Source organism: Hemiscyllium ocellatum, chromosome 10, assembly GCF_020745735.1.
Source record: "Hemiscyllium ocellatum isolate sHemOce1 chromosome 10, sHemOce1.pat.X.cur, whole genome shotgun sequence".
NCBI classification, from domain to species: Eukaryota; Metazoa; Chordata; class Chondrichthyes; order Orectolobiformes; family Hemiscylliidae; genus Hemiscyllium; species Hemiscyllium ocellatum.
This window is the reverse complement of record NC_083410.1, coordinates 21,096,869-21,115,951: the sequence shown is the minus strand read 5'-3', so window position 1 is coordinate 21,115,951 and position 19,083 is coordinate 21,096,869. Positions and strand designations below refer to the sequence as shown.

The window sequence follows — 19,083 nt, the reverse complement described above, 5'->3', positions numbered from 1 at the left end:
GATTGGCCATGGAAAATGCAGGGCTACAGGTTTAAGATAGGGAGTGCTCTTTGAGGGTTAGTGTGGACCGATGGGCCGAATAGCCTGTTTCCACACTGATTCTATGAACTATTTTCCTGACAGTCTAAAACAAACTGCATCTGGTCTACAATAAGAGAGGACTTGCATATATGTGTGCATCAAAGCACTAAATGCAATTAGTTACTCTGGAATTATGCAATTCTTATATATAATTGCAGCAACTATTTCAATTGCAACAGTATCCCCTAGATGATAATACATAAATGATCAGTTTACTTATGTCATTGGTCATGCAGTTTGAGTGAACGACCAGGCTATGAGGTGAATTGTCCTTTAATCAATGGGAATATTGCCTGAACCACTACAACAGACAGACTGAATCTTTCTTCACCCGCGATGTGAACTGCACTGCTTCCTTAGAATGTTCAAATACATATCACTTTCAAATTCTGGAGCAGTGCTTGAGTTCAGTTCTTCCAATTACCTGATATGGCTCGAGCCAAATTGACAAATATCGTGATCAGCAATAAACAAGTCAGAGTTTAGCTAGTGACCTTGATTACTGTTTCTTCAGTTGATTTTTAATGCTATTGATGACCAAACAGATGGATAGCGATTTAATGACTACTTTCTCATCACTGATTCTGCTGGTTTTGCCAAGATTTTAGTTAACAATTCTTTGGCTCATCTGATTATGCTAATATGACGTACTTGGTCTGTAATGCTATATTCAGGTATATGTTGACAATTTTATAAAAACATTGTGAAGTAAAGCAGTTTGGACATGATCCATCAGAACATGAGTGGCTTAATGGTCATTTCAGTTTGAAAATTCAGCACAATTCTGATCAGATCTTCGCAAGCAAAATAAAGACAGGAGGTTGGCAGTATAATGTCAATCGCCTTTGCCATACTGCAGTCCATCCTCTCAGTTTTTTATTATTAGCCATGCCTCCTTTCTTTTAATAAAAATTGAGAGCATGGCACTGAAGTTTTTTTTTATCTTAAACAAACACACAATCAGCTTTGGGAACTACTATAATGCTTGTGCTTTTGTAGTGATCTAATCTAATTCCAGAAGGTTTTGGCCATTTCTGTTGAGATTTTGCACATTACAATTAAGTTTGGTCAGTAAGGATAATTTTCTTCAGCTAAGATAAATCTAAGCATTAATTGTTGAACTATGAATTTTGTTTTCTCTTAGGTCAATGCATTCAGTAAAAAACATTAAGGTTTTATATTTATGAAAGTCTTCAGTCACAGTTTGTCATTTTATCTTTATATTTGTCGCATGCAGAGTATTTTTTTTCTTGACCATACCTGATCTCAAGCTTGAAGATTCTCTGTCTTATGTCACAAGGGCAGTTGAAGAGGGGAGTTATAGCATGCACAGCTCATGGTTAATGATGTCATGTTTCCTCAAGGGGGATGAGGCTAATTCATCTGGCAGGTAGCAGATGTTTAGATAACCTTTCTGCCTTTTAGATTTCCTTTCCAGTTGAGTTAATTGCCAGTCTTTGTAGACCATATGGACGGAACATGTGTTCTTAGTTCTGTTGGAAGCAATTGTGATCATATACTGTCCAGATGGCCTTGACTTTAAGGTGACCTCAAAGCTGAGTTATGAAATGAGTAAGTTACCGCTGCATAAGTTGCCATCTACATTAATGAATTGTTGGTAATAAAGAAAGCAATTTACTGGGAATGCGATCTGTTCTTGATGGAGTATCAATTTGGAGAAAAAAAATTACTCCCGCCCCCCCCCCCCCCCCCACCCCCCTTTTACTTCTATAAAGGTGGAGAATTCTTCCTGCAGTAAGGTTCCTTGTGTATCCATCTTCCAGTACCTGAGCTAAATGATCGTGTGTGGAATTTTACAATGGTATAATATGAATTTTTCCATCTGCATTTTTACATCATCACAGTGTGTACCATATGCTTCATGTCGGTATATATCCTCCTGTTGCATTGTTCTATGGTCACGTTTTCAGTTAGGAAAATGTATTTTTTTAAAATGAGCAATATTGTCTTGACAGGCCATGTTCTCCACAATTCTCCTCAAGTTTGTATTCTTTGAGGTATTGCTGTGCTATAGTAATGAGGCAAGTATTATTTCCCCACTCCCCACCTTATTGCAGATCCAACCTTATAACTTGGCACAGCCATCATGACCTGTTCATCTTCCAACCCACTTATCCACTCCACCTTCCCCTCTGACATATCATCTTTACCCCCACCTCCGTCCACCTATTGCACTCTCAGATACTGTCCCCCCCAGCACCACACCCCCCCTCCCATTTATCTCTCCACCTAGGCTCTCAGCCTCATTCCTGATGAAGGGCTTTTGCCTGAAATGTTGATTCTCTTGCTTCTTGGATGCTGCCTGACCTGTGCTTTTCTAGCACCACACTCTCGGCTCTAATCTCCAGCATCTGCAGTCCTCACTTAACGCCTTACAAATTTCAGCCCCAGTTTTTCATAACTCTACATATAAACTGCATTCTTAAGTTATCGCGTTTTGCTTTCTTGGGAGAAAATGATTTTCATTTGTTCTTAGTTATTGCATATGGTGGAGAGTTTATAGAAATTAGGGGCCTGATGGATAAATTACTCACATATTTCCCAATGTCTCAACTTTTGAGTGTCTGCTCTCTCTACTTTTTATCCCTGTGCAGAATAGTTCCTTTTTCTTGCACATGACTTTCCTCTAATGTTGCAGCCAAAATATTGGGGCTAACCATTTGGGCAGTCGGAAAGATGAAAGGATGTTCCTCTGCCCAAGTATTGGTGCATTGCCAATCCATTGCTGTTCTTAAGTTAGCAAAATATTTGTTGGAGTAACTGTTGCAATGAACATTTATTCCAAAGCAGTGATTCAGTTGACAAAAGTAATCTCTGTCCAAGCTAAATAGAAAGTCTGATTTGATTTTTGAGCTGTGTTAACTAATCTGAGCTGAGGCAGTCATAAGGCACATGGCGTTGCACTTAAGCATTTCTGGGCTATGGAGAGGAACTAATCCAGGCCACTGCTTCTGATGACCACTCATTGCCTGTGGTTGTCTATGGTCCTTGATGGAGAAGAGATTGCATTCACATCAGTGGAATTTCCTGAAGCTGAGAATTTCAGTTGGAGGAGGTACCATGAGGTATCACTCAGCTGAACACTTGACCATGTGGTATAACTGCACATGTCTTCAGGAGATAAGGAGGGATGAAAATTGACAAAAGTAAACTGAGCAATTTTTACCTCGGGTAGAAAGTTGATTTTGGGAGGGCTCCATTACAGACAGAAAGGAAATTGTGAAATATTAACTTCTTTAGCAATATACATTTTTATTGTCTTGCCATTAACATTTTCCTCATGTAGCTTCTCCTGTAAATGATACCTTGCAAACTTGGATCTATTACATATACCTTATGGGGTTCATTGGTATCAGTCATTCACATAAGTAGTCTGAGCATCATATTTTTACTTTGTTCCATTCACATGGAATGATAGCATAACCCTGGGGTGAAACAACAGTACCTCCTTGTGATTTGAACAGATTATTTATTAGTGCACTTTTTCAAACTCTGAAGGTGGACTGGGGGCCTCAGGAGACAATGTCAAGTACAATTCATTGAGTATGTGAACATACAGAAGGAATTGTTAACGGATTCAGTTATTTATATCAATATAGTAACTAAACTTGTATTGTTACAAATATACTGACAATGCTACCTGCCCCACTATTGTGGGTTATCTTGGTTGGCTTTAAACAAAATAGGATATTTCTCAGAGCCTGGCTGCGTGTCTCTGACCCTCAATTTTTTAACTGTCTAATATGAACACACATGGACAGGGATTTAAGATTTTCCAGTGAATATGCATGGTGTGTTTTCTGTTGCTAAGACAGGTCAACAAATTTGACTATCGTCTATGGGGCAACAATGTGATAGCTAGCTCATTATCAATGATTTTTCAGTTTAAACCCCCCCCACTTCTGCTGTTAAAAACATTATAAATGACCACTTCCAGTATAATGTCTCTCCCTGATGAAAATGCAAGTAGCAGGACATAGACAAAGTTTCAGTGTGAGACTATGGAGAGATTTATAAACAATGACCAGGATTTTTAAATTCTCCTTTGCTGATCTTTCTGTTTTTGGTTTGCTTCATAAGGAACAATCCTTGTCTTTGAAAATGTCCTGCACAGAAGTTACCAATCTACATTTGGGTTCTCCGGTGTAGAGGAGATGACATTCTGAGAAGTGAATACAGTATATTAAATTGAAGCAGTACATATGGATTGCTATTCCACTTGGGAGTGTTTGAGGTCTTGGATGGGGGGAAGAGAATGTCAATCAATCTTTTTGATTGACAGCTGCAGATTTTTGAGGGATGAAAAGAAACAATGTATAAAGTTTGGAGCTTGCACTTTTATTGAATCTCACGTTTGTCGTGCCTTGCTGAGTGAAACTGCAACACAATTTTCTCAAGAACTCTTCAGCCACTGGGAAAAGGAATTTGAGGAGGATCCTTGCGATAGTTTCCTTGTGGCAGACCACAAGGAGACTCGATTGTGATTATCTGAACTTGCTTTTGTATCCATCTTTGATTATATTCATGATCACTCAAAACCACTCCTGCTGATTAGGATATGCTGTTTGAACACCTGACACCTGACTCTTGAAATAACCATTCTATCTGGAACTCAGTCACAGCAGAAGCCAGAAGAACCATGAAAACCTTTGAGTGATGTCTGCAGAACATCCCGAAAGAGGTCTAACTGGCTCAGAGACCTCAGACTTGTGACTGACCAAAATAGACAAGGTTTATTCAGTCGCACCCAACACACTTGAGACAATTCACTGGGGACATGCAGAAATGAGGCTTAGATTATCACAGAGAGTGCACAAAGCTCTGATCCCTCAGCTGCTAGAGTCCTGCCCATCGGAGTGCTAAGAGGGAAGGGAAAGGGTAAAAGCAGAGGTGCATGAAATAGATCAGACACATGTAGTTGAATAGTCTGGTGGCTGTCATTGCCAGGTCCACATGAATAACAGCTACATGTGCCAAGGTATCACAGCATGACTAATATTTGCGAAAATGCATCCATTAAAGAGTCAGTAGTTTTGGCAGAGAAAAATTAGAGGGAAGAGAAGGATAGAAGAGGAAAAGCCAAAGGTTATAACTGGGATTTTGAAAAATGTGGAAACAGAAAGCAGTTGCAGCCTAGATTTTAAACCAACAGAAAGTTAGCTTTGTACTTGTAAGAAATTCATTTCCTAAAATTACTTTCTCCTCTCCATGATGCTTGTTGAATTGAAATAGTGAATATAATGAAGTCATTTTGTGCTTTTATTTTTGTAACTATTTGTAAAATGTTGATTGAATTTCCATGGAAATTTGAGCCCCCTCCTGCTTTCTGAACAGCCTACTTGAAGCTCTGGTGTCCTTTCAGGCTTTAATGAAATTCTCATTTCCTGCGTCACTCTCATCAACTTGTCAGTTATTATAAGCATGCATAGAGAAAACATGTTGTTTAATAACAGGGACTTGAGGTGATGAAATGTTAAGAACAAGTTAATTCTACACTGTGAGAACCAATTCATAGATTAAATGCCATGACATCATGGTTTTCAGTATGAGACATATTGGTTGTGGGAGACAAACCTCCCACTGATCCTTAAAAAAGGCTGAGTCAATTTTGTTTTATTGCTTTTGGGTGAGGGAACAGAGAATGTGTAATCTCTGTGCTCACAAAATTTCAAACAAATCTTTGTTCTGTTTACTTAATTTTGAAAAGGGCAGTGTTGTTGCATTGGGCATTGTATTCTCAAGAAAGAATACTGCACTTCTCTAAACAAGAAAGCTTTTTCAATAGAATTGCATTTTGTGGAAGTAAACTTTGGGGTATTAGATTATTAGGAGAAAGTGAGGATTGTAGATGCTGGAGATCAGAGTTAAAAAGTATGGTGCTGGAAAAGCACAGCAAGTCAGGCAGCATCCGAGGAGCAGGAAAATCAATGTTTTGGGTATAAGCCCTTCCTCAGAAATGGGGCGCAGGGAAAGGGCTGAGAGATAAATAAGAGAGGGATGGTGCTTGGGGTGGAGGTAGCTTTGGAAAGTGATAGGTAGATGCGGTTGAGGGGCCTGATAGTGATAGGTCGAAGCGGAGGGTGGAGTGGATAGATAAGAAGGAAGATGGGCAGGTAGGACAGTTCAAGAGGGCGGTGCTGAGTTGGAGGGTTGGATCTGGGATGAGTTGGAGGGAAGCGAGATGAGGAATCTGGTGAAATCGACATTGATGCTGTGTGGTTGGAGGGTCCCAAGGTGGAAGATGAGGCATTTTTCTTCCAGGTGTCGGGTGGCTAGAATTTAGTGGTGGAGGAGGCCCAGGACTTGCATGTCCTTGGTGGAGTGGGAGTGGGAGAGGGAGTTGAAGTGGTCAGCCATAGAGCGGTGGGATTGATTATTAGATTGTTACCTTGCTCTCTTGTTTAGTAAGAAACTTACAGTGATCAACTCCTTAGCTGACCTTAAAGACAAGACTCATCAGTTAATTTTCCATAGGGATTAAAATGGACCTTATGTGGAATGCAGGTCAAGTGGAAGGAGATTTGGATGTGATGCTTTAACATGAGCCAAACCAGAAGAGACAGTGGTATTCACATTTGTGTTGAAAATTTCACCCTTCCTCCTCACCGTGCTCATTAAACACCATTAAACATTTTCCATCAGTTACTGACGCTCCTGTTTCATGTTTGTGGTAATGATGGCATTTGATTGATTTTACTGTGTGAATGTCATCACGCCCCACACTGAGTGCAGGAATGTGCGTTGCCTGCACCAAGTAGACCCAGAGCTGAAATTTAAATTCCCATTTGTACCTTGAATGTCAATTGAACAAGTAAGTGTGTATCCTTCATCTGTGCTTTTCAGCCACGAATTTTCAAATTGTGCTTGCTTTTCTGAACAATAAAATTGGGTTCTGCTTTATTTTTCACATCACATCTGGATATTTGTAGATTAGAATTACATTAGAGCTTTTTTGGAAGGTTATAGATCTAATTGGATGTCTGATAGAGGATAATTCTATGTTCTTAACCCAAAGAATGTAGTGAAATCTGAGATTTATTCCCTGTGAGCCAAGTGTATGTAGACTTGTCAGCAAGTTATACTTTATACAACTCCATTGAAAAGAAGGAAAATTTTGAGGCTGTTTTCTTTGTACTAAGTTGTTTTTAATATTAAATGGTCTGTGGCAGTTAAGACTTTTCCCTAACATCTTTCTTATATTTCCAGTTAGCCAACAGTTTCCAAGAGTCAGAGAAAGTGAGGACTGCAGATATTGGAGCTCAGAGTCGAGAGTGTAGTGCTGGAAAAGCATCCTCTGATTCTGCCTGACCTGCTGAGTTTTTCCAGCACTACACTCTCGACCCAGTTTCCAAGAGTCGACTGAGTCGTTATGAACCAAATCTGCATTTTGTTTTTGTTTGGCAGGACACATGTTAGCATTGCCTCAGTCTAACAAACACCTCTGACTCAGTTATTGGAGAACTCGTGGGATGTATACCTCGGCTGTTTTGGAGCTCTGACACATTTTCTACTTCGAAGAGCAAAACAGCAACCCCTTCCCTTTGATTTGTTTTTGCATGTATCTCCTTTGGATCACATACACTAAAAGAAGACGTTTGTGCTCCTCTGCAATCATCATGTTCCATTGGGCTGAATTGAGCATTACTCTGCCAAATCTACATCCACCTCATTGTTCTTCGTGAAATAACAATCCATTGGGATGATCTGTCAGATGTAAAGCTAATGTTTACATTTAACATTCGTGGAATGTTTGGCAGGTGTTCTTGGCAGTTGATTGCTCCCTTTTAAAGGACCTACCACCATCATTTCAAGCCTTTCCAATGAGCAGATATGATTGGTCTTTCTCTCTCATCCAGAATTCCTGAATCCTCTGGATGCATGTCTTTTATATGGGGAAGGTAACCTTATGACCATTCCCTGGTTTGAATAACTTGCAAGAATGTTTTGGTGTACAATGTTAAAAATCTCATAACACCAGGTTATAGTCCAACAGGTTTATTTCGAAGCACTAGCTTTCGGAGCGCTGCTGCTTCACCTGGTGGCACCCCATTCCAACACCAGCTCCTCAAATCATTAGTAGTACAATAGTTGAGACTTGTTCAGAAGCAGGGATGGTGATTTCTGTAATTCAACACACTATTCATTGTTCCCCTGTTAATCTCTCACGTTGCAGCCACATGGACAATTTCAATACTTTTTTTTAAAAATTGGAATTTCGGCAATGTCTTGTACAAGGAAATTGATGTTTTCCTGTGTCTCGAATTGAAGTATGTCACCTTGCCAGATACTTCAGAGATTGCATCCATGGTATTTCAAAAATAAGTATTTCACAAAAATTTGGAATGAAATCTTGTAGGTTTTTAAAAAATCTGGTTTTGTAATTTGTTTCTAAGTTTGATGTGCCGTTGTCTCATCCCTGGCTTAAATCATTTGAAATACATGTATAAGGATTCCACAACCAAGCCCAGACATTCTACCTCTTTTAGTTTCCCTTTAGTATAATGCTATGTTTGTCTCTGTTCTGTATCCTACCTGGCTCAAATCCCAAAGTGGCCAGAAAAATCAGGCAGCAGCTTTTACTTTGTTTTTCTAATTTTGTTTCCTCCTATCCTGAAAATAAGGGCTTTATTTTACAGTTGTGGTATGGAGGGTGAAATTGTCTATATTTGTTGTCGTTACTCCTCTGACACACTCTCAGATTTGTGGATTTCATACATTAATAGTTAAATATGGAAATCCAAATGACTATCAATGCAGTTCTACACAGGATACGCTGTTAAAGTTCCTCCAGCCTGTTTTCAATGAGAAATGATTGAACTGACAAGAGCTGTGTTACACTGTAGTTTTTCTGTAACAAAATCCTTGAAAATATCAACACTTTATTTAATAGATATAACTGGGAGTTTTAATGGTGTGTTAAGTTCTCAGTAATTGTGAGCAACCTCTCTGGTCCTGAAAACTAATACCATTGGAATTTTAAACTCCTCCATTATGAATTGACAACATGCTTTTTTTTGGGGAGGGGCTGTTGGGGGCTGTGGGAGTTTCATTTTATTTTCAACCATAACATTATATATGTTCCAATTTTCATTATACGTAATAAGTTGATATTATGAAGTGAAAGATAACAATGCTTGTGTCTGAGAATTCTTTAATATGATACCACTTATCTTGCTTATTGTATTTGTGGTTGCTTTGATGTTTGGGGATCCCTTTGATTCAGCACCAGATTTGTATCAATGTTTCTAGGTTCAGTGCTGAGGGTTGGAACTTCACAGTTGACTCCAATATCCAGGCTGATTATTTTTTAATCAAGATTTTTAGAGAGAAACTGTTTAAATGAAATCTAACTTGCAGAGACCATGAAGTAGAAATTCAAGAGTATCCTTCATTCTCAGAATAAAATGGAAAATTGACTAACTTAGCCACTAAGTCATCAGATGAAATCTTGTTCAGGCTATAATTGGCTCCTGTTTTCTCTCCCCCCACCTCTGCACCCACTTCCAATGGTTCCTGAATTTTATTAATTTATAGAGAACAAAATCTCACGGACACAAGGCTTGGCTCAACCGCAAACTTTTTTTAAATTGAAGTAAACCTCATGTTGTGATACAAAGCCTCTAACCTGGTCTAAGTGATTAGTTTGTTTGATTTAAATCCCTCCACAATTTAACCTAGGCTCCCAGCCAAAACACACAATCACCATGATTTATTAGAAATTAAAATTTACCAAGAAGCCAAAGGCAAAGCCTCACAAGTCTCCTCAAATCTTGCAGAATTCAGACCCAAACTCCATGGGTTTGATTGTTGCCCTTAGATTGCCTGAATCTCTCAGCTCCAAAACCTCTCAGATTTGGCTCACAGAAAACTTAGTTGGTCTTTCTGGTGAGAACTGTAGATCCACGATTCAAGTTGACCCTTCCTGACCCTCCTTATGACTGCAGACCCCTCCTGACTAAGATCACTTGGATTTAGATGAAAAACTTACAGTTGCCAACATGGCTGTTCTCCCCTAGCATTGAATGGAGGTCTGGGTCAGACTGACTGCTATCAATTTGCTTCAATTTCAGTAATTCATATCAAAAATATCAAACGTTTTCCAATTGCTCAGGATATCTGAGAGCTAATCCTCCTTGGTGTATTTCACACATGGTCCAGTCAAGAATGAGAATTGAAAAAAATGTAGTCTTCTGCAATTGAAATAAAAGTTCAGAGTGGTTCTAAGCATCTCTCTTGTTGTTTAGAAATGACATTACAACACTTAGATCCAGATGGATAAAGGTTTCAGTTTATCCATTCCCCCCACTTACGTGGGAACTCGTTGGGGTAACAATGCCTAGGTTTTGTACAACTGTGTTTGATGATCAGGCAATGTCAGGCATTGGCATTTTTCTGCACCATTGACCCATTACAGCGCTCAGAAATTGTTGAATTCCTTAGGTAGAGCCACTGTCTGAATGTAACCCTTATTTATTTGTCCTGGAGATTGTGTTTTACTTGCAGTTATGTTCCCCTGGGATTTTAGATTCTTTCTTGTATTTTGTAAAGTCCAGTATCTGGGGGGATTCCAATCCTATAAGGCCTCAAAGATTTTGCCTGCCTTTGATAGACCAACACAGTGTCTTTTCAGGAAGACCTGCTGAACTGGAAACCAGTCAGGTCAACTTTCCCCTGGAATCAAGGCCACCAGAGCAGAAGTCTGACCTACTGAGAGCTGATTACCTCTGGCTCATCGGCACCACTGGGTAGACCATATACAAGCATAGAAAGTAGGAGCAGGAGTAGGCCATTCAGCCCCTTGTGTCTTCTGTCAGAAGGGCAGGCATGTAAGTCCCCGGCTCATGGACTGACTCAAGCCTTGGGTGGTTTTCCTGCAGTGAAGCAATATAGGGTGGGCTAGCAGCAAAATCAAGAATAAGGCCCCTCTCAGAGGCACCCCGTGACGTGCTGTCCTGTGACTAGTTGCTAAGTGCCTTTGATCCAGGATCCCCTCCAGACCACCCAAACAGAGGTAGCAATCTGGCTCCAAAGTGTTAGATGCGGGCAGCACGTCTACCTAGGTTGGGTTAATAGCAGCAAGGGTGAGATGAGGGTGAACGGGTGAAATTAATAGTAATTAATTTACCACTTAAGGACCTTAATTCACAGGACAAGAGAGTTAATCATGGGTGTTTTTGACCAGAGTTTAATTCTCATGGAGATGGGAAGGTAGTGAGATTTTGATTCACGCCTATTTACATGCCCTTCCCGCTCCAGTCTTGTGATCAATGAGTGGAAGATGCTACTGAGTGACCTTGATTCTGAATCAGTGTTTAGAGGATTACTTGTCCATGATGCAGGCTGATCTTACCTTCCCTGCACATCCACTAACTTGAGTTGCTAGATAATGATTGGGAGAAATTTGCTAACTCTGCACCTATTCCCCTGCTATTGCTTTGTCTGATATGGGCACCATTCGTGTCCATGTATTTTGGTGCTCCCCTTTGTGTGACATTTGGAGGGTGGTTCATATTGATACTGTTAAAGTGTACTATTCATCTTTGTCCAATGAGCTGCAGCATTGAATAAGCATGTACCTTTCTTCCATGCATAACTGCATTAATTGGGTGCAGGATCACACCTTTAGCAAACAGCAAGTTAGCATTTTATTAAAAAAGACCCAAGTCTGCTGTCAGAATTATCTTTTGACAAGTAGAAACAGCTGGTGACAAAAGAATTGTTGAAATTAATTTTCAATTTTGTGCAAAGGTTTATGTACCATAATACTTTCCATTGTATGGGATAATTATCGTAATTGGTAAAATATGAAATTATCTCACTACAGAATAATTATACATATGTTAAGTTGCTATTGACTGAGCAATCCACATGTATTGTGTTTTTTTGTCATTTCCTTCACTTTTTTTGCTTTTCCTGTAACTTTGCATTTTTAAGTTGGCACGTTAGAATGCAGGCTGCAGATAACTTCATATCTCATTTTCAAAATATTTGACTATGCTGTAGCTCTTATGTAAGGGACAGTTAGTTATATTTCAAAATTAACTTGGATTTATTGATGCCCAGAGACAGTTAAACAGAGTTCACTTTAATCTGTGATTCATATTTCATTGTCAGTGCCAAATGCCATAAATACACTAAGTACTATTTCAATCTGTCGAGATGCATAGTATTTCTGGAATATCTCTTTCCCCGGCTTGTGCAAGGTTTGATTTGTAGGTCTCAATGTGTGGAATCTATCAATGGTTGTATTACAGGCCTTTCATATACATCCCAGTAGATGTTTTCAGTCTTCAGCAATTGCACCAGTTGGTTGACCATCAGTAAGAGCAATTTTTCTGTGATAATCTTCAATTTTTGTATGTTGTCTTGAATGGCAATGCTTTAATATGTCTCTATGATTTCAAATTGAAGTTTCCATATTCTTAGAGGAGGGTTTCAGAGTTGTGAACATGTAGTCACCGGGTTTACTGTATTTGTTGACATTGGCATGTCATTTCTGTTCAAATGAAATGGTTTCCTGATGTTTTCCTGTGTCAACTGACAGAAAATGTCAATATCTGCTAGAGTCTCCCTACTCAAACGCCTCGCCAAGCACTGCAGTTACACAGAAGCTGATAGGCCTCCAATAGCCTACCCAAGGGTTTGTTCTTCATTTGGAAAAGCACAGCCGGTCAGGCAGCATTCGAGGAGCAGGAAAATCGACGTTTCAAGCATAGGCTCTTCATCAGGCAAGGATAATGAAGAGCTTATGCTCAATGGCGATTCACCTGATCCTCGGATGCTGCCTGACTGGCTGTGCTTTTCCAGCACTACACTCTTCAACTCTGATCTCCAGCATTTGCAGTCCTCACTTTCCTCTCTGTTCTTCTTCTGTAAAACCAGTCAATGCAGGCGAGAGTATCGGATCTAAGCCTAATCCTCTCATCGTCCTGAGCCTGATCATTGGTTCCATTAATATTTACAATGTGATGATAAATTGATTACATCTCAACCTGCTAAGTTAATTCAAATGCTCCCTAAAGCATATTGGTCAAGATTAAGGTGGATCTGATATCAGATCTGAGGGCTTCTAGATTTGCAATCTTGGTAGCGCATTCAATAATGCGTTGATCTATTGAGCTTTTAGGGTAGCTCCATCATCCCTTTTGTGTAAAATGTTCATTTAATTTCATCTTTCCTCACCCTAACAATAGGTCACATTCCCAGTTTCTAAAGGCCACTTAGCTGATACACTTTATTGCTGTAAAGTTTTTTTGGATAAAAAGCTTTTTTTCCTTTCCCTACAAATTATTCTATGACTATAGAGGGAAGCAAAACCTATGACTTTACTCCCTTTCATTCACAATCCTGGGTTCCAAAGTAGATTTGTAATTGTAAAAATGCTTTTTGTCATTTATGGCTGTGCGATTTTTCTTTAATTTTAATTTCAACCTCTCAGTTAGTCGTAATGTTTCATTCTAGATCTTTCCACCATACCCTAGCTAAACAAGTTTAGGGAATTCATGTGCCCAACATGCATGTAAAAAATTGTCTTTGTTTTGCTAATTAGTATATCATGGTGCATTTTGTCTCCTATTGTTTTGTTTTATAAAGCGTAAAGGATGCCACATGGTTCCAATTTATTTTCTCTCATTTAATTGTTCATTGTTTCATATTTCACTATTAAGGAAATTGAGGCAAAATGTTGAGGTTTTAAAACAATGTGTTAGGTACATCCCATATCAAACATATTCTCATTATGTTAATTCTGGGTTCTGCTAAGGACTTGACATCACAGGCTTCCAATCACCAAATAGATGGTTCAGTGTATTTAACTCTCTGTTTCCTATAAGGCAACAATAAAGGTTAATGGTCATTGTTTCATCTGTTTTCTGGATTGCCCTGGATCAGATTTCAGTTGGGAACACACTTGAGGCAGCCACGTGGAGAAATGCGCAAACATCATTGCTAGGTTTAACTGCAACCCATGATATCCTCTTGGATGAGTTGATCCTAACATTGCATAGATTTCTGTCCTAAATCTGAAGGAATTTCTAATTATTTGTCCATTCTTTTGACGTGTGGCATTTGAAGTGCAATTGACTAAAATACAAACATTTCAAAGCATGTGCAGATATAGAAAACATACATGTACCTGCGTATATTGGGTTGTGTGTGTGCATATGCTCATATTGACACAGCACGTCCATTTATTTCAATATGGAACCATTGAGTCAGGAAATAATTGAACAGTAGCACCCTGCAATACATTTGATAATTCAGTCACAGTAAAATTTAATTCTTCAGATGAAGTTATCTAATCTTAATTTCATCTGTCTGACCTTTTGCCATGTACTTATACAGGTCCCTTGATAACTTTCCTTTAAATGTTATTGTACAACTTCATTAGCCATTTGTGGCAACATAATGCAATATTCCAATAATGTCCATGTGGAATAAATTCTAGCTTAACCTTCAGTTTATCAACTGCTGCTTCCCATTTCTATGTATGTAACTGCTTCTCCTTGATGGTTTCACACGTCATTAATTGTTGCTTCCATACTTGTTAACGTTTTGTTTCAACAGCACAAATTTTCAGAAGAACAACCCTGTTCATAAGCTGACTGAAGAGGAACTGCTGGCATTCACCTCAGTAAGTACTGCAGTCTTTTGTTCTTTCTACTTTCAGGCCGTGTTCCTTCTTCACTTGAGATTCTTCCTGAACAAACATTGGCTGAAGTTTTTCCAACCCTTTTCCACGTTATGTTTCCCTGTTGGGTGGATCCCCATAATTTGCTAAAGTTGCTGGAATCTGAAGAATGTATGCAAGCCGAAGGTCTGAGCAGTACACAGGCAAGTACTGCAAAGTAATAGTTTTTTAAAATAAAATCACTGCTGCCTTCGCTAACAAACTTTTCTAGACAGCAAAAGCCGTTGTTGCATATTTCAATGCTTCCTTGGCTGTGGATTGTTAGAGGAATCCATTTTTTAGCTTTTTTTTTAAAAAGAAAGAAAATGTAATGTTCTGGAATGAAATCAGACCAGCTCTCACTATGAGATTTGTGTCTTAATTTCTTTTCTGATATCAGTGGGTGTCATGGCAAATGTGAATGCAAATATTTCTGTTTCTAGGAAAGATCTCATGACCCCAGTTTAAAGCTCTCATCAGTCATTGACTCAGTGCAGTGCAGAAAGTTACTCATTGTCCTGAGATCCTGGCCTCAGATATTTATTGTTGATTTCCTCACTTTGTGACTTGAGGGAAGGTGTAGAAGTATTCCCTAATATGTGCATGAGAAATGAAGGCAGATGTCCATTTGGTCCTTCAAGTCTGCGCTATCATTCTTTTAGATCATAGCAGGTCTTCTACTTCAATTATCCTTTCAACACTATCCCCATATCCCTTCATTCTCTCAGTATCCACAGTGTCCATCTTTATCTTGTATTTTCTCAATGCTTGTGCTTACACACTTGCTGGGTTAAGAGAATTGCAAAGATTCACAACACTTTGAAAGAAAAAAATACAGTCACATGTTGATCTATTTCTGTCTTAGGGTTGCAGTTGTATTGCCAAATCAAGCATTTTGCAAATAAAAGTGGGAATTCTAAAGAATATTCCAGCTGTTAAATTAGCAAAGTATGTTTAGAATTGATCGATTTTCAGTTCTGAATAAACGATTTTTCAAGTTTCAAATCCATTCTTGTTGCATTTAATGGAGATTGTGGGTGTCCTTCACGTTACCTCATGAAGACTGGTAGAAGACATGTGACATGATTAGGAGAAAGTGAGGACTGCAGATGCTGGAGATCAGAGCTGAAAAATGTGTTGCTGGAAAAGCGCAGCAGGTCAGGCAGCATCCAAGGAGCAGGAGTATCGACGTTTCGGGCATAAGCCCTTCTTCAGGAATGTGACATGATTACTCTTACTCAAGCATTGCTCTTTCCAAGGCTGAGTATTAAATATAAGGCCCTGATGTTGAATTTCAGTTGCCTGGGGCACAGTTTTAATAGTCCTGAAGATTTCTGTAGACCAAGTAGTCTCCAAACTTGGCAGCATCTATGGGGAGAAAGCAGCGCTAGCATTTCAAATCCAGTTCTGATGAAGAGTCACTAGACTCAAAACATTAAGACTGATTTTTCCCTACAGATGGACCAGACCTGCTGGGTTTCACCTGTAGTTTCAGTTTTTGTTTCAGATCTCCAGCATTCGCAGTTCTTTGTTTTAATTTCCAAAATTGTTGCATCCTTCCAAATCGGGCCGCAAAAACATTTTGTTATCCACCAATGGTGACAGTGTCATCAGCTGCTTCGGCCTTAAGCTCTTAAAGTCAGTACTCAGTTTTTTCAACCCTTGTCCTTTAAACATGCCTTAAAACGTACCTCTTTGGGGCTGCACCATGGCTTAGTCATTAACACTGCTTGCTCATAGTGCTAGGGATTCAATTCGATTTCACTTTGGGTGGGCGGTTTGCATGTTTTCCCCTTGTCTGCATGAGTTTCCTGCAGGTGCTCCAGTTTCCTCCCAGTCTAAAGATGTGCAGGTTAGGTTGGATTGCCCATCAAATTACAGGGACAGGAGGGGGTGGAGTGGGTCTGAGTGCGATGTTTTTCGGAGGGCCAGCATGGGCTTGATGGGCTGTATGGCCTGCTCCCATGCTGTAGGGTTTCTGTGATTCTATGATTGATTCAACTTGGATTGTGCCTTCAGTCATCAATACTAATATTGTTTATCTGAGTCGGTGTTAAATGTTTGTCTAATGACACTTGTGTGAAACAGCTTGAGATATTTAATGTGTCTAAAGTTGTGATATAAAAGCAAGTTGTCAATGCTTTATCACATTTTAAAATTAATTTTTCTAGGTATTGCACTGTGTGCACTTATCTTCTGTTAGATCACACCTTTTAGAAGAGTGCAAAAATTAGCAGAATTGACCAAAAGCGAGATAACTATGTCTTTAATTTGCCTTTTAAAGGATTAGTGTTGGTTAAATGTCCTTCCTGTAACCTGTCATCCTGATTACTTTGCTAAAGTTAAAGTGCTGCACTTGGGTGGAATTTAATCCAGGAGACTGGCATTGCCAGTCAGATGGAGAACCAGTCAGAGCTCTGTTTTATCTTCTTTAACAAATGGCAATTAAGTGCTCAACGACAAGCCTTCCCAGGATCAGTGACCGCAGGAACAGAAGTCACACCTCCTGAGAGTGACTGCCAAATGGAGACTATAATCATATTCACTCATCTGTTAGATAACGTAGTTAAAAATCACACAGCACCAGGTTATAGTCCAACAGGTTTACTTGGAGGTCTATGGAGCGTTGCTCCTTCATCAGGTAACTGTGGAACAGGATCCTGCTCCACAGCTACCTACTGAAGGAGCAGCATAGAGTCATAGAGATGTATAGCATGGAAACAGACCCTTCGGTCCAACCTGTCCATGCCGACTAGATATCCCAACCTAATCTAGTCCCATTTGCCAGCACTTGGCCCATATCCCTCAAAACCCTTCCTATTCATATGCCCACCCTGATGCCTTTTGCTAAAATGTTGCTATTTTACCAGCCTCCACCACTTCCTCTGGGAGCTCATTTGTACCACCACTGCATGAAAAAGTTGCCCCTTAGGTCCCTTGTATGTCTTTTCCCTCTCACCCTAAACCTATGCACTCTAGTTCTGGACTCCCCCACCCCAGGAAAAAGACTTTGTCTATTTATCCTATCCATGCCCCTCGATTTTATAAACCTCTATAAGGTCACCAAGCACTCCGAAAGCTTGTACTTCCAATTAAACCTGTTGGACTATAACCTGGTATTGTGTGATTTTTAACTTTGTACACCCCAGTCCAACATCGGCACCAACACATCATGGCTGTTAAAAGATCATGAACCCAGAACACCATTGTTCTGAATGGTAGTACAGCACTAGGTGGAAACTATGATTTAGAACTGATGCCCAGTTTCGCAGCTGAAAAATCATATGGTACACAGAGATTGTAAAAAGGCCACGGTGCAGGAAAGAAATGCTTGCAATAATGCAATAACCGCTTGGTATCTCAAAGCAATTTACAATCAATTAAGTACTTTTGAAGTGTAATCACTGTTATAGTGTAAGAAACATGGTAACCAATATACACATAGCAAACTCTCCTAAACAACCATGTGATGTTGAGATATTTTGTTTTTTGTGATGCTGATTGAGAGATGAATATTGACCTGGACACCAGTGTACCATTCTTCAAAGTAAAGCTCTGAATCCTTTTGCAACCACCTGAACAGTCAGATAGAGCTTTAATTTAACATCTCCTCTGAAATGCTGCATGTCCAACAGTGCACTGCTCCCTCTGTACTGTATTGGAGGTAAGTTTTTAGTTTTGTGAGCACCCCTGGATTGGGATTTGAACCTGGAATCTTGAGATTCACAGGCAAGATTGAAAATAGCAGAAAAGCAAAATGACGATTCGAGAAGATTATCAGTTTACATTATATGCTGCTTGTCTTTATTGTACAGGCCAGTTCTATGCTTTTTTGTTTAATTTGGCCAAGCATTATTGAAACGTGTTATTGCTGCACTCTAAGAAAGACAATGTCGATATGGGAAGTGGTTTGATGAAGTGTTAAATCCTGAGGGCTATAGTTGCTGTGAGAGAGGCAGAGAACCAAACTGCAGCAACACAAAAGTATTAAGAACCAACTTCTAATCATTTTATTGTTTCATTATGTTTACAAATATGCCACAGTCTCTGTTCAAAGTTTGTGAGAAGATGTGTAGCTCGGGTGCTCGTTGTTGTGGTTCTGTTCGCCGAGCTGGGAATTTGTGTTGCAAACTTTTTGTCCCCTGTGTGGCTGACATCCTCAGTGCTTGGGAACCTTCTGTGAAGCGCTACTGTGTTGTTTCCTCTGGCATTTATAGTGGTTTGTCTCTGCCGCTTCCGGTTGTCCGTTCCAGTTGTCCGCTGCAGTGGCCGGTGTATTGGGTCCAGGTTAATGTGTTTGTTGATAGAATCTG

General features: G+C 39.5%; 1 protein-coding gene across 1 annotated transcript in view; it reads left to right on the top strand.

Annotated features, from left to right (window-relative positions):
- Positions 1 to 19,083, top strand: part of ttc27 (tetratricopeptide repeat domain 27) — a 208,536-nt gene that overhangs the window by 62,406 nt on the left and 127,047 nt on the right. Inside the window, exon 9 of the mRNA XM_060830829.1 lies at positions 14,668 to 14,734. Coding sequence (XP_060686812.1) covers positions 14,668 to 14,734 — 67 coding nt within the window. The remainder of the gene's footprint in view (positions 1 to 14,667; positions 14,735 to 19,083) is intronic.